Source organism: Drosophila busckii, chromosome 3R (genome assembly GCF_011750605.1).
Source record: "Drosophila busckii strain San Diego stock center, stock number 13000-0081.31 chromosome 3R, ASM1175060v1, whole genome shotgun sequence".
Taxonomy (NCBI): domain Eukaryota; kingdom Metazoa; phylum Arthropoda; class Insecta; order Diptera; family Drosophilidae; genus Drosophila; species Drosophila busckii.
This window is the reverse complement of record NC_046607.1, coordinates 7,056,107-7,070,457: the sequence shown is the minus strand read 5'-3', so window position 1 is coordinate 7,070,457 and position 14,351 is coordinate 7,056,107. Positions and strand designations below refer to the sequence as shown.

The following is a 14,351-nucleotide window of genomic DNA, read 5'->3' as shown; positions in this document are numbered from 1 at the left end:
AAATGTGTAAATAATACATGCACATGTATGTGTGAATATATTGTATATTAGTTTTATTTTATGCTCAGGCGTATGCTTGGAATCTATGTATGTGTGTATATTGTATGCTTGACTCTTTTTATGTGGTGGAGGACACGGCCAATTTCTTCAGATGCTCCATGAACAGCTGCAGCGAGACATCATCTGTTAGCACCGGAGCGCCGCCATCCTGTTGAGACAAAAACAAAATATAGTCACAGTTTAAATAAGAGCAGGCGGGCAAGGGAGTTTAGAGAGTGAAAGCTAGAGCGCGGCCCAGAACCGAAGCATAGGAGAAGCAACTTATAACTAAAAACAAAACCCAACTTAAATATATTGATATATTGAACGGAAAAATATATTGTTTACTACCGTCGATTGACCAATTGGCGGCTGCTGGACAACAACAACAATAACAACGAACGACAAGAGAATAGGGAAGTAGAAGGGGGAGGCGGAGCGCACAAAATCAGATAAAAATGTAAAACAAAACAATCATAATTGAGCACATTAGTTTGACAATTGAAATTGAGAGTGTGTCGCAAGCGAGAGAGCGGCGCACTGTTGATGACTCACCTGTCCATAGGCATACATGTTGTTGTGCGTCTGCGATGGATTCACCTTGGAGAGCAGGAAGCGCGCCTGGGAGCCACCATGCTCGGTGTCAATGTAGCGCGGCATGGGGAAGCGAGTCTGCAATATTTCCTGCGCATCATCGATGGGACCTTGCAGCAGCTGCTTGAAGTTCTCATATTCAGGCATATCCTGATACTTGAGCGCACGCCATTGGGCAATCGTCTCGCCATGATAGATGAGTATCTGGAAGAAGGTGTCCATCAGCAGTATGCGATCCGCTTGTATCGAGGCGGTATCAAGCAGCACCGGCTCGGGCGGACCATTGAACGAGTAGCTATAGAGTATGGGCTGTATCATGATCAGAGATTGGGTGAGGTCCTCGCGCATCAGCATGTGTCGATAGAATGTGGTCTCGTCGGGTGAATTGTTGAAGACCTGCAGGAACTGCGAACGGCGCAAGTGGTACATGAATTGCGGAAACAGACTAAAGTTTGGCGACAGCCTAAAACTGTTTGGATCATCCTTGGAGTACTCTCCAAACTTCTGACACTGCAAATAGCAAAAGTAAATAAATTAAAATATGTATAAACTAGTTTAATGGCAAGATTTATATATACCAATCGAATCAGCTGGCGATCCACCCAGCGCAATATGTCTGGTCCCTCGTCCGTTTCGGCACGATAGACCACCATGCGTGCCATGAGCACTGCGGCCGCCTCCTGGTCAAAGCCAGCGCTAATATGCTGCACATTGGTTGTGGCATCAGCCCAGCTGTTCAACAGAAAAAAAAAGAAGAGAAAGAGTTCAAATTAATATATGGATTATGATCCGATAAGAGCTCGGCGAGTCGGAAAATGTCCAATCCGCACTTACTTTCTTGCCAGCGTGGTGACACGTATGCGCCGCTGACCGCTTGGATGCTGATACTGTGTTATGAACTGTATGCAGCCACGCCCACCTTGTGGTATGGGCGCCGAGTGCTGGTTGACAACCTCAAAGAAATAGGCGACCGTTGAGCTGGGATTTAGGGTGCAAAGTTTCCACTGCACCGTATTGCCCATGCCGATCTCCACATCCGACACCGACGGGCTCTTCACATTCAGCGACACACACGAGCCAATGCCCCCAGAGATTTTCAGCTCGCGCGAGCACTTCACCTCCAATGTGGCATTGAATGCCATTTTTAAATCGTTGCGACTGTCGCGCGCGAAGACGCGTTGGAATGTCTGCTTGAACAGCGACGAGTTGAACGAATCGCCCATGACCATGTGGCCGCCGGTAGAGTTGCAAAGCTGCTTCATTTCCATGAGACCGGTCTGGTCGAGGGCGCACGAGTATATATCGATGCCATGGCCATTTGTGGCGGCGCGCAGCGCCAAGGCATCGTAATGCTTGATGGCCTTCTTCATGAACTTGACGTTGTCCTTGTGGATGTCGTGGTGCGAGCGTATGGGATGCTTGAGCTCATCGTCGACCACTTGGCCGGGGCCCTGGGAGCAAGGGCCACCCACAAAGGTCATAATGCGACCGCCCGTATTCGGGTAAGTGCACTCCAGCAGACCGACCGCAATCGACAATGCGGCGCCCGTGGAACGCAGGTAACGCTTGCCCTGCGGCACCGGCCAAGGATCGCGCTGCAGCTCGTTCAGCAGATCACCCAGCGCGGCATCGCACTGGCTGATCGGCTGGAGAAAGCGATGTGCCGGTGGCACATGAGCACCGGCAGCGCCCGCACCCTGCATCTGAGCACCTGGTGCACCAGGATGCTGCTGAGGATGTGGTGTTGGCGCCGCGCCGCGTCCTATGCCCAGCATATCTTGCACCTGCTTGGCAGTTAAGTCTTTGGTGCCGCGGAACACGTAACTTTTGGAACAGCCATCGGCACCCAGTTCATGCACTTGAATCATCTTGCCAAACGTAATCAGCCCCACTAGCGCATTGGGTGGCAGAAGACTCAGTGACATTTGCAGTGAGTCCTTCAGTGCGTCAAGCTCTTCCTCATCCATGCAGGTGTCTACGAGGAAGATGAACACTGGTGGCATTGTGGGCGCACGAGTAATAGTGTATTCAATGGTGCTGAATCCTGGAATAAGCTCTGCAGGTTGATGTTGCTCGGAAATAGCTGCATATTGCGGCGGAAACTGCATACGAATGCAGGTTGACATTGAGTGTTATTGCAATGGTAATTACTTCATCTACTTACCGGATTGCGCTGGAAGCAAAAGTTGCACACCCAGAGCTTGGCACGATAGTCCACTTGGCAGAGTGGATTCAATATAGCCCGACAATTGCTGCGCGTACATAACACTGGCTCATATTGTATAGGTGGCAAGTCGGGGCGCTCCTTTAGTGGTTGATAGAGACAAGCGAGAGGCACAACCAATCGACTGGCGTCAATGCGACTGGATGGCCACACATTCCAGGTAAGACGCACGCCGTCGCGGTCCTCGTTTTGCTGGATGAACTCCTCGTAGGTGGTCATCGTTTGCGCTTTGCTTGCGTTTATTAATTGAAATTAATTGCAAAGCACAAGCAATATCTTATTGGGGAAAAATCGTTTGGTCGGCCACGTCACGGATTGACAGTTAGACACGTAGCAATCAGCTTTTGCGCGTAGACACAGCTGACACAATTATTAAAATTTTGCTGTTAACTATGAAATGTTTAATAAAACCAGTTTTTGTTAGCAGCGTTTGCTGTGTAAATTATAATTTATATACGCTTTATACATAGTTTTAATATATTTATCAAAATAAACAGAAACTACTTTAAGCCGAGTTAGCAGCACGGTTTTCGAATGCAGCCCTGCTGCAGCTGTTCGCTCGTTCTGTCATAGTGTGTGTGTGTGTGTTGAGTTGTTTCTAAGATGGCGACGAAAAAAACGCGTCTTATGTGAATGCAAATGCAATCATAACAACTTTTAATTTTATGCTAATAAATGTGCGCTAATTTGAAACAAATTTATTAAAAAAACAGTGCTGAACAAGTGTAGCATATTTTACATGTGAAATTTGGTGCGAAAGTTTTGTGAAAATGGCCACAAATATGTATCGAGTTGGAGGTGAGAAAATTTTTTTTCCATACTCGCTTTTCTATCATCTTTCGTTATCGGCGCCGTCTCACTGTTTCGCCTGGCCTGCGTATATACATGTGTGTGTGTGTGTGTGTGTGTGCGTGCGTGGGACTCCAAATATTAGGAAATTAATATAAAGTGCATTAAATCCACACAAACTTATTTATGCCACACATATTTTAATGATGTTACTATCAATTACGCTAGTGCATACTGCTAGCCAGGTGTATATGGGGGGCTGAATTGGTACACTGTATGTCAAATTGCCGACGCGAGTTTTAACAACGTAGACGGTTTTTCAACATCAGCGAAGCGGCGGCATTGGAACATCGACTAACCGGCCGAACGAAGCAAGCGTGCAAATGGGGGAAGGGATGGGGTAGCGCTTATGCTGATAGGTGTGCGTGCGTGTGTGTGAGTGTGTGTGTGCCGATCCAAATTGTCCCAGCTGCAGCAAGTGTTTTCATACTATGTCGTACATATGTATATGATTCTGTTTCCTACAGATAAGCTGTACATACACATAAACCTCTCTCTCTCTCTGTGTGTGTGTGTGTGATATTTGGGGATACGGATACTGATAAAATTAAATTGCATTGACAAACTAAGCATGTGTGTGTGTGAAAGTGTAATTTCGTTACTTATTTTTTTCCGTGACTGATGTACTTTTCTTGTTTTCTTATGTTAATGAGTTTGCAATTTTAGCGCAGCATTCATCATCCGCTGCTTTGAGAGCGAATTCCCCCACTACAAAATTTCGTGCCTACTACTGTTGCCCACTCTACTATTGCTTGCCTGCTCACTCCCGCACCCCTTTACTAAATGATGACGTTATTGTTGTCTCCACCTGCCTTCCCTTCCCCACACACTCTGTGTGTTCTCGTTGCTCATGCTCAACACTCCAATGCAAATGAACCGAATATGCGAACGGCTAATTTAAGCAATCAAAATAAATAATCGAAATGTATCTGACGCAGGCATAATTTAGAGTACTAAATTCATTTTTATTATTTAGTATTTTTCTTTATGATTATTGCGCGTTTACTTAGTCACTCTTAATAGTCATACATACACACACACACACGCAAACACAGGCACGCTAGCATCATCAGCCCAAATGTCGTCGCAGGCGACACTTTCTTTTTCATCTCCTCTTTTTGTGTTTTTTGTTTTTTATTGTAGTTTTTTTTTTGGTGTAACACAAGCAAACAAATGCAAAAGATACATTTTCCTTTTATTTTGCTTGTGCCTGCCGTGTGGTGACGCTTGATCGCTGTTCGTATATTTTATTTTTTTTTATTTTCTTTTCTTTTGTCATTTTCTCTCTGTCTCTTCTATTGGCTTTTGCTCTGCTGCTGCTGCTGCCGTGGTCAAAACCGAAGCAACGGTTTCAGCGACAGGTTCCGCACCGTCGCGAGCGTTGCGCGCTCTGCTCGCGTTTAGTTGTTCCCCCTCTCCAACTCTTCGCATCTCTGCCCACATGCATATAAACTACTACGCTGCTCTTTTTAGTTACGCTTAATGGACAGATGAATATACCTATGCCCACCATTGTATTTAATTGAGCAATGCGCATATTTCTTCACTAAACTGTAACCGCAATTAAGAGCTGCGTGGCGAGTATAAGAAAAAAAATATACGAGATTTATCTCAACGACGCATTTAATTTATGAATGTAAATATGCACTAGCTATGAGATTTAAACAAAAAAAGCTTAATATGATAAACTTAAATACAAATGGTTCGCTAGATTTCAGTAGTTGGTATTCCCTTTAACTTTGTTTGGGTGATGTTTAAATAGTTAGCCTAACTGTTTGATATCAATTACAATTCACAAGTTAATAATGGGCTTGGTGTATTTCTTTTGATTTTTTACAGACTACGTCTACGTTGAGACAACGCCAAATAGTCCCTATCTGATACGCCGCATCGAGGAGTTGAATAAAAACCAAACCGGCAATGTGGAGGCAAAGGTCATGTGTTTCTACCGGCGTCGTGATCTGCCAAACCCACTTGTACAGCTGGCCGACAAGCATCAACGTAAGTACAACATGCAAATAAACACACATACATACATACATACATATATTTTAGAGGTGCGTAAACACATACATACAATATTTTTACGTTTTTTTGTTTTTCTTGAGGAGAGAGGCAGAGAGAGGTTATGTTAAGACAAGTCGACGCGCGGCCTTCAAACAAGTCAAAAGTTAAAATCTCCACCCACACACACACACACAAGTAGAAATCCTAAGCACATTTTTCACCACAAAACCCCCAAAGCTGCGACGAAGCCGGCATTGGTTAAAAAGAGGATTGGGTAGTTCGGTTGCGCCGAAACCAAAACCGAAGCTCCTCTATCTCTAGCTCCCACTACTTGCAGCTTAGCATAGGCCACCCAAAACACACACACCACACACCTTCGCACTCACAGTCGCAGTCACACATATGTATACATATACACACACCCACTTAGTAGGAGCGACAACAACAACAACAGCAGGAGCAACATGAAAAATCAAAAGCAGCAAAAACCGCAATGACAACAACTGTATAGCAAACAGCCAAAGCAAAGAGTAAACGGAATCCGAGCATCCGTAGTAGCAACAACAACAACAAAAAGAGTAACAAAAGCACAAGCGTAATGTATAAGAGAGTGTGTAAGCGCTAGAGTTGCACTGTACTTAGTTGTTGATGTTGCTGCTGCTGCTGCTGCTTCTGTTGTTGTTGTTGTCGTTTTTGGTTGCCGTTAGGCGGCGCCAGCATCAATGGTGAAAATGCTAGGCAAAAAGAAGTAGGTAGGACATTACAGTCTACCTCATTGCCTGCCGCCCTCATGTGTCTATGTGTGTGTGTGTGTGTTCACGAAATATGCTGGCAAGTGCAGAAGCAACGAAAGGAGCTGAAAGCCACGCTTTGCATTTATGTATACACACACACACACACGCACACACATACATACAACAGCAGGCGACAGCCAAAGAGGAGACAGGTGGAGAGCATGCAACCAGCCAGCCAGCCAGCCAGCAGTCATCAGCCTGGACAGCCCAATATACCTCTCCCGCTCTCATTTGTTTGAGTTGTGTGCCGAGGGGAGCTTAAATTTAATACGTAAACGTGACCCAACGAAAATGCGTTAACCTCATCCCCTTGCTCATCGCTCTTAGCCAAGAGCCACGCAATATGTGCGACAACAGTGGCTATTAACAGAACCCGTTATCCCTTGTTCAATTGCGTGCCTCTTTTTTTTGGTAATTTTTTTGTTGAAGATTGAAAAGGGAGACTTTTATTCGGCATGCTCTGCTAATTATTCATTACAAAAATTAGCACAACCAACTAAAAATAGTTCCATCAAGCGTGTGAAGTAGCAAAAACAAACGATAGAAAAGTATAAAAAAAGCAAAGACCGCGAAATACAGTTGGACAAACAAATGCGCTTACTTCACCACACTACACCACTGCACTGAGTACACCACACCCCACATACCCCCCACTCATACCACACCTAACCCCGTCTTGCTCTTGGCAACAGTGTTTGTCCTATCTGTGGCCAGCAAACACAGCCACGCACATCCCCTCCTCCCCTCCACCCCTCCACATTCCACACGGCTGCTTCTCCTTTTTCTTTTAATATATACACCTACACCAACTGTGTTTAAAATTCTGTAATGCAGCCACAGCCTCTCGCCGGCCATGAGATTGCCAGGGTTGTTGTTGTTGTTGCTGTTGGTGGTGGTGGTGGGGTGAAGTGGAGTGGGGCGCTGAACTCCTCAAGCTACCACCACCCCCTTTGTACATGCGCCTGCTGCCTGCTGTGTATGTGTGTGTTTGTGTATTAAAAATAAATTCAAAAAGTTTTGTATTTATTTTGCGTTGGCCGAAACTCGCGACATCTTTTAGTGAAATTACTTTTCGTACCTAACCTTACTTACAATTTTATTTGTCTGTTTGCGCCTTTGTAAATATTATACATACAATCAATTTATTTGTACAATCATAATTTCCATTCGCAAAACGATAATGATGATGATGATGATGCAGTGGCCACCGCCGAGGATTCACCGCTGGCAACAAAACTGAAGAAAACTTGGCTACGCACACCGGTGGGCGAGGAGCAAGCGGCGCAAGCCGTGCTTGATCCCTCTATAGGTATAGGAAATTCCAACATTTATAAACAATTTAGCGAACTCATTTAGTTTCGTAATATTTATTATTAATAATATTTGTTGTTTAAACTTAAACTGTACTACCTTTCTTTAACTACTACTGATTTTCTATTTTAGTATTAAAAGTACAACTTTATTCTTTTAAGTATGCAACAAGTATCTTTAGCTCCTTCTTTGTAAGCAAACATTTGTATTAGTTTGTATGTTTTTTTTAACTAGTAATTCCTATTAATTGTTTAACATTTATTAAATATATTTCTGCTTGTTTACAGCTGCACTTGAAGAGGAACGCACCAGTCCAACGCAAGCGTCTGCCGGCGCCAACAGCGGCAATTCCAGCGCCAGCAACAACTCCAACAACAATAATAATACCAACAACAACAATAATGCGTCTGCTGGCGATGCAGAGAAGAGTGAATCCCTGACCAGCAAACAGCGCTACCAGATCAAGCATCGCGAACTGTTTTTGTCGCGACAAGTTGAATCAATACCCGCCACACAGATACGAGGCAAGTGCTCTGTCACGCTGCTCAATGAAACGGAATCACTGCAAAGCTATCTCAATAAAGATGTAAGCCGATGTCACACTTATAATCCACCCTTAATCATTCCAATAATTCATATATTTTGATTTTAGGACACATTTTTCTACTGCTTGGTCTTCGATCCGAATCAAAAAACGTTGCTCGCCGACAAGGGCGAGATACGTGTCGGTAGTCGCTATCAGTGTGATATACCCGCAAAGCTAAAAGACACCGCCACGGACGAGCGTAAGCTGGAGGAGCTTGAATCCTTGGTCTGGACACCGGAGCACAGTTTAACCGATCGAAAAATTGATCAGTTTCTCGTTGTTTCGCGTTCCATTGGCACCTTTGCCCGTGCCCTCGACTGCAGCAGCTCGGTGAAGCAGCCCTCGCTGCATATGTCAGCAGCAGCTGCCAGTCGGGATATAACGCTGGTATGCATCAATTATATATCATAATGAATTTTGTTTTGTATACTAAGAATATGATTTGCTTTCGTTAGTTTCACGCTATGGATATTTTGCACAAGCATGAATATTCAATTGAGGAGGCCATGTCCTCGTTAGTTCCTTCAACTGGCCCAGTGCTCTGCCGCGATGAGATCGAAGATTGGAGCGCATCAGAGGCTAATCTCTTTGAGGAAGCATTGGACAAATATGGCAAAGACTTTAATGATATTCGACAAGATTTCGTAAGTACTTGAGTGCAGCTAACAATATAACAATAACGATAACTAATTGTTGCAATGTTTCAACAGCTGCCCTGGAAAACGCTTAAGCAGATCATTGAATACTACTATATGTGGAAGACCACCGATCGCTATGTGCAGCAGAAGCGTGTCAAGGCCGTCGAGGCGGAACTGAAACTCAAACAGGTTTACATACCACAGTACAACAGTGGCAAAGGCAATGGCTCCGCTAGCAAGTCTAGCAACGCAGCCGCTGGCATATACAATGGCACCACCAATGGCGGTGCCGATCTGTCCAACAATGGCAAACCATGCGAATCTTGCGGCACAACTAAATCATCACAAGTAAGTTGACTTAATTCACATCATAAAGTATGTCACTAACTCTCAATTCTTTAACAGTGGAATTCCTTTAGCAATGGCCATATGCCAAGTCGACTCTGTCAGAGCTGTTGGGACTATTGGCGAAAATATGGCAGCATGAAATCGGCGCACAAGGGCGATACCAACGATGTGGCCGAGGCTAAGAAAAAGGCAGCGCTATCAGCATCGCCAGCGTTGACAGCCAGCGCTGTAGTGGATTTAAACGATGATGATAAAGTCAGTGATTTAAGCAATCGTCAATTGCACAGGTGAGTTGCCAAACATCCAACATTAAGTAATAAATCTAAACTTACTTATTTGCCTTGCAGATGTTCCATTGTGAATTGCGGCAAGGAGTTCAAGCTGAAAACACATCTGGCGCGGCATTATGCCCAGGCACATGGCATTGCTATAAGCTCTGGCTCACCGCGACCCATCATGAAGACGCGCACTGCCTTTTATTTGCACACAAATCCCATGACGCGTGTGGCACGCATCATTTGCCGCAGCATTGTGAAACCCAAGAAGGCGGCGCGGCAGAGCGCGTACGCAATCAATGCGCTGCTGGTCAAGCAGGAATGTAAGTGCAATTACTGAACTTTTATGCAAATATCAAATATAATATTAAATTTGGCATTACAATTTGCAGTTACAAATCGTATTAGCGGCAAATCGCAGGCCGAAATCAAAAAGCTGCTTTTGCTCAAGCCCAAGGATCGCGGCAGCGTCACCAAGATTGCCAATCGTCTGGGCGCGCCTGGCAGTGGTCCACACGAGTGGCTCGTGCTAACGCCCAAGGATAAAATGCCGCAACCCGTTAGTGTCTCATTCCCCAAGCCACCAAAAGCTGCCGATGGCAGCTTAGTGTACGAGCGTGTGCCCAACAAAACGCCTGATGTGGTCGCCCTACCGGTTACCACTGACAAGGAGCTAAGCATAATTCCAACGCAGGCAACATCCACGATACGCAAGCGGGCGCACGACGAACATCAACTCAATGGCACTGAGGGTAAGCATAAGAGCGGCAACTGTTGCAAGAATTCCATAGCTAATACTAATGCATTCGCTTACAGTTACTATTGTAGCCAGCGGACCGCCCGCCAAGCGGCCCAACAAGGATCCTATGCCCTCGCACTGCCCCAGTCCAGAGCAATTTGCCGCCATGATGGCAGCATCAGGTCAACCGCTCTCAAGACATCATGTAGGTTACATTCATAGCTTAATTGCTGGAACACAAGTTAACACATTATAAATTGCAGCTCAATGGCAAGCAAAAGATTGCACAAATGGCACGCGGTGGCAATGGACGCAAACAGGTTATAAGCTGGATGGATGCACCGGACGATGTTTACTTTAGAGCCACAGATGTGCACAAGTAAGTGCTTGTGAACTTTTATTCATAGCGCATGCTTATATACTAAACTCTTTTATTTGTCTTTTATTAAAGAAAAACACGCAAGATACTCTCAGCTGTGGATTTGCGTCGCGCAGCACGCAAACCGTGGCGCACACTGCCAATCAAATCTATGGCCAACGAGCCGACTAGCAAGCCCATTGAATCACAAATCGTCATCCTGGACTGACCGGCGACAGCAGCGAGCAAATTGTTCACAGCCAATAGATACGAGCAGCAGTATCAGCATCAGCATCCGCCATTTCCATACACCATGGATGCGTTGCTCAACTAGTGACACACAGACATGCAGACATGCAGTCTCTTAAAATGGCTTGCCATGTACATACATACAGACAGACACACACACATCCCGCATGCATAGAAAAGAAAAAAGAAAAACACGCCCATAACACACGCATATACATATATACCATATAGTGTAGGCAATAGTTACAGCATCTCTGTATGACGTTCACTATAAACGAAAAGAAGCAAAAACAGATTACAACTGATAGAGAGAGCAACAAGCATATAAATATCTGTTTCCACATAACAAATAGTAAGAGTATAAGTGTTAAGACCGAAAGCAATAGTAGATCAACATGAAATCAAATATTTGTTCTCATATGTTAATCATGGATTATTTCAAATCTCAGTATACACCGCATCCCAAATACAAGCAGCAAAATCGAAGCAAAGATACAAGAAACATACACGTTGTTTGTTTCTTTATAAGTTTTTTTTTTTTGCCAAATGTGCATTTCGCTTGCATTGTCTTTTTTAAATTTATATAATTCTTTTTATTGTCTGCTGACTTATTTTAATATGTTTTTCTATGCAAATGTAAAGCGTAAAGCACGATTTTAACTCTTTTTTTTTTTTTGTAAATGTCAATTTTGTTATTGTATGCTAGCATAAACCATATACGTAAATTTGAAATTGAAAGGCCTACAAAATTTTCGAAAATATTTTTCATTAGAAAACAAAAAGCGTTGGGAAATATTTAGAAATTACAAAAAAATGCTTTAAGTCGATAAAAAGAGAAACTTGTTAATATAAATGTGACGTGCAAGATTATTTAAAAAATTATTTACATATACATATGCTGTAACTAAATGAAAAAAAAAAAAACAAACAGAAAAACTGCAACAACTTGTACAGTAAATGGTATAAATTTTATAACTTCGAATACAATTTATTTTCATAATTTATATACTACATTTAAAATCAATACACACACACTCCGCAAACACACACAAACATAGCATATTAATTACGCCTATAGATATACATACATATGTGTAAGCAAAGTAAATCACATAATATAATAAATTAAATTAAATGATACAACTCCCAAGATATGAAAATGAAATTAAAAAGTAATAGATTTGGCAACTGACAAGCAAATTCTGAGAGTAGAACACAAAATAAAATAATAATAATTAAAAACTGAAAAGCAAGTGAGAAACAAGAACATTTATAAATATTGATTATAAAGAAATTCTAGCTGTAAGTCAATATATATGTATTTTTAACTTTACGATTTAAGTAATTTTGTAAAATAAAAATAATTCTTTAAATTAAAACAAACTTAGTTAAGCCAACCCAATACCTAGCACTTATGTCAGAACAAAATAGACCAGCAAGCAATTGAACAGCAAAACTTATTAAGCAACAGATGCAAATCAAACCGAGCTATAAACAACAATATACAGATATATCTCTATATACTTAAATACCGATTATACAGTACATTTTTTATAGATCCGTATGCAATACACACAGAATAGAGAACAAAACACTGACATAGCTGGGGCGGGTCAAAAGGGGGACACGAAATCGTCAAGTTTTCCAAAAATAAAGTTTTAAAACTAAACATTTTTCCTAAAAATATTTACACACAACAATGTATTTATTTATAACAAAACAATGCTAACAATTTGAGTTGTTCGTAAAGCTCGAAATGCAAAGGGAGGCATTGGTGCCACCAAAGCCAAATGAGTTCTTCAATGCAACGCGGCGTTCATGCTTCGACTCGGACCACTGACAAGCCTTTTGCACCACATTGATGTCCACATCCAGATCAGTCACATTGATTGAGGGCGGTAGTTGATTATCCGCGCAGGCATGCACCACAAACAGAGCTTCCAGATTGCCTGACGAGCCCAACAGATGGCCATGCGCACCTTTTGTGGAGGAAACAAATACGTTGGCAGCATGTGCGCCAAACACACGTTTGATGGCATGTGCCTCAATGCGATCGCCAGTTGGAGTGGACGTAGCATGCGCATTGACATAGCTCACATCCGACGCAGCTACGTCTGCATCCTTGAGCGCACGCAACATGGCTAGCGTAGCGCCAGCGCCATCCTCACTGGGCGAAGTGATATGATGCGCATCTCCAGAGAGTCCATAACCTAAGAGTTCTGCCAATATGGGCGCACCACGTGCTTGAGCATGCTCCAATTCTTCCAAAACCAGCACAGCCGCTCCCTCTCCCATAACGAAACCGTCGCGCGCCTTATCAAAGGGTCGCGAGGCTATGGCAGGGTTATCGTTGAACGAGGTGCTGAGTGCGCGCAGTCTACAGAAGCCAGCAATCGAGAGTGGGTCTATGCAAGCCTCTCCGCTGCCCGCTAGCATTATATCCGCATCGCCGTTGCGTATAAAACGCAATGCATCGCCAATGGCATGCGCGCCCGTAGCACAAGCCGTAGATACCGAGTGATTGGGTCCACGTAGACCGTGTCGCATGCTTATGTGACCGCAGGCCATGTTGGGCAGCAGGCGTGGCACAAAATAGGGGCTGACACGATTATAGCCACGCTGCAGCTGCTGCCAGGCGCCATAAACTTCGCTTAAATCGAACATGCCCATGCCGACACAGACGCCAAAACGCTCGCGCTGTTCCGGACTCAGCTCACTGGGCTTAAGCTGTGCCATAGCTAGTGCTTCGTCTGCTGCCATTACAGCCAGCTGTGTGGCGGGACTCATTAGCTTTATGTCACTTTTGCTCAGATGTTTATCCAGCTGTAGTCGTTCTTTGGGTATTTGCGCGGCCACTTGACAAGGCAGTCCCTTGAATTCTTCACCTAGTCGGCTAATGGCCGATTCGCCGGCCAATAAGCGTTGCCAAGATTCGCCGACATTGTTGCCCAATGGTGTAATGGCGCCACTGCCTGTGACCACCACACGCCGACGCGCAGCTTGTGTAGATACCTTCCGTATTTGTGATAAAAAGAATCTCATGTTGTAAACACAAACGCTACGTAACAAGTTTAGCGGTAATAACAACAGCGCACAGCTGATTGGCGACAGAGCGCTGCCAGATCGTCGGCAGATATTTGCTATAGCGATGAGCTCGTGTAAGCAATAAGCTGGCCAAAAGTTTTAAAAATTAATTAACTAACAATGGTTTTAAACACAAACTAACATTTGTATGCAAATGTAAAGGCATAAATATAGATACATATATATGTATATATATTTGCAAAAGTGAAGTCCAGTGTCTAAATAAATGTGTGCATATGTATGTATGCATGTACAT

General features: G+C 43.7%; 3 protein-coding genes across 6 annotated transcripts; 1 reads left to right on the top strand and 2 right to left on the bottom strand.

Moving 5' to 3' along the window:
- Positions 1–27: 27 nt before the first annotated feature.
- Positions 28–3,189, bottom strand: LOC108603267 (protein transport protein Sec23A). 3 transcript variants are annotated; one of them, XM_017991924.1, is made up of 6 exons: positions 2,798–3,189; positions 1,468–2,735; positions 1,212–1,365; positions 595–1,143; positions 391–414; positions 28–208 (listed from the first exon to the last, which is right to left on the bottom strand). In XM_017991924.1, exons 1-6 carry the CDS (start codon positions 3,074–3,076, stop codon positions 119–121), a joined length of 2,364 nt encoding a protein of 787 aa, XP_017847413.1. In that variant the 5' UTR covers positions 3,077–3,189; the 3' UTR covers positions 28–118. The 3 variants fall into 3 exon arrangements, with proteins under 3 accessions (XP_017847413.1, XP_017847414.1, XP_017847415.1); XM_017991925.1 differs by having other exon boundaries at positions 391–411; positions 2,798–3,076; XM_017991926.1 differs by lacking the exon at positions 391–414 and having other exon boundaries at positions 2,798–3,076.
- Positions 3,190–3,424: 235 nt separating this feature from the next.
- LOC108603266 (metastasis-associated protein MTA3) lies at positions 3,425–11,604 on the top strand. Of its 2 annotated transcripts, XM_017991922.2 has the most exons (13): positions 3,425–3,655; positions 5,546–5,707; positions 7,709–7,816; positions 8,106–8,404; positions 8,471–8,791; positions 8,860–9,048; positions 9,115–9,390; positions 9,448–9,677; positions 9,738–9,988; positions 10,058–10,417; positions 10,482–10,609; positions 10,668–10,783; positions 10,856–11,604. In XM_017991922.2, exons 1-13 carry the CDS (start codon positions 3,628–3,630, stop codon positions 10,989–10,991), a joined length of 2,604 nt encoding a protein of 867 aa, XP_017847411.1. In that variant the 5' UTR covers positions 3,425–3,627; the 3' UTR covers positions 10,992–11,604. The 2 variants fall into 2 exon arrangements, with proteins under 2 accessions (XP_017847411.1, XP_017847412.1); XM_017991923.1 differs by lacking the exon at positions 7,709–7,816 and having other exon boundaries at positions 3,426–3,655; positions 10,856–11,603.
- A 1,085-nt stretch (positions 11,605–12,689) lies between these two features.
- On the bottom strand, positions 12,690–14,096 carry LOC108601985 (3-oxoacyl-[acyl-carrier-protein] synthase, mitochondrial). The gene has a single exon (XM_017989980.2). The coding sequence runs from the start codon at positions 14,051–14,053 to the stop codon at positions 12,737–12,739; it is 1,317 nt and encodes a 438-aa protein (XP_017845469.2). The 5' UTR covers positions 14,054–14,096; the 3' UTR covers positions 12,690–12,736.
- Between the last annotated feature and the right edge of the window lie 255 nt (positions 14,097–14,351).

Coding starts and splice junctions, on each gene's coding strand:
- LOC108603267 (XM_017991924.1), bottom strand. CDS start 3,076: ATGACCACCTACGAGGAGTTCATCCAGCAAAACGAGGACCGCGACGGC. Junction 1,144..1,211: donor ATCGCCAGCTGATTCGATTG/GTATATATAAAT, acceptor TGCTATTTGCAG/TGTCAGAAGTTTGGAGAGTA. Junction 415..594: donor ACATGTATGCCTATGGACAG/GTGAGTCATCAA, acceptor GTTGTTGTCCAG/CAGCCGCCAATTGGTCAATC.
- LOC108603266 (XM_017991922.2), top strand. CDS start 3,628: ATGGCCACAAATATGTATCGAGTTGGAG. Junction 9,049..9,114: donor ATGATATTCGACAAGATTTC/GTAAGTACTTGA, acceptor ATGTTTCAACAG/CTGCCCTGGAAAACGCTTAA. Junction 10,784..10,855: donor AGAGCCACAGATGTGCACAA/GTAAGTGCTTGT, acceptor CTTTTATTAAAG/AAAAACACGCAAGATACTCT.
- LOC108601985 (XM_017989980.2), bottom strand. CDS start 14,053: ATGAGATTCTTTTTATCACAAATACGGAAGGTATCTACACAAGCTGCG.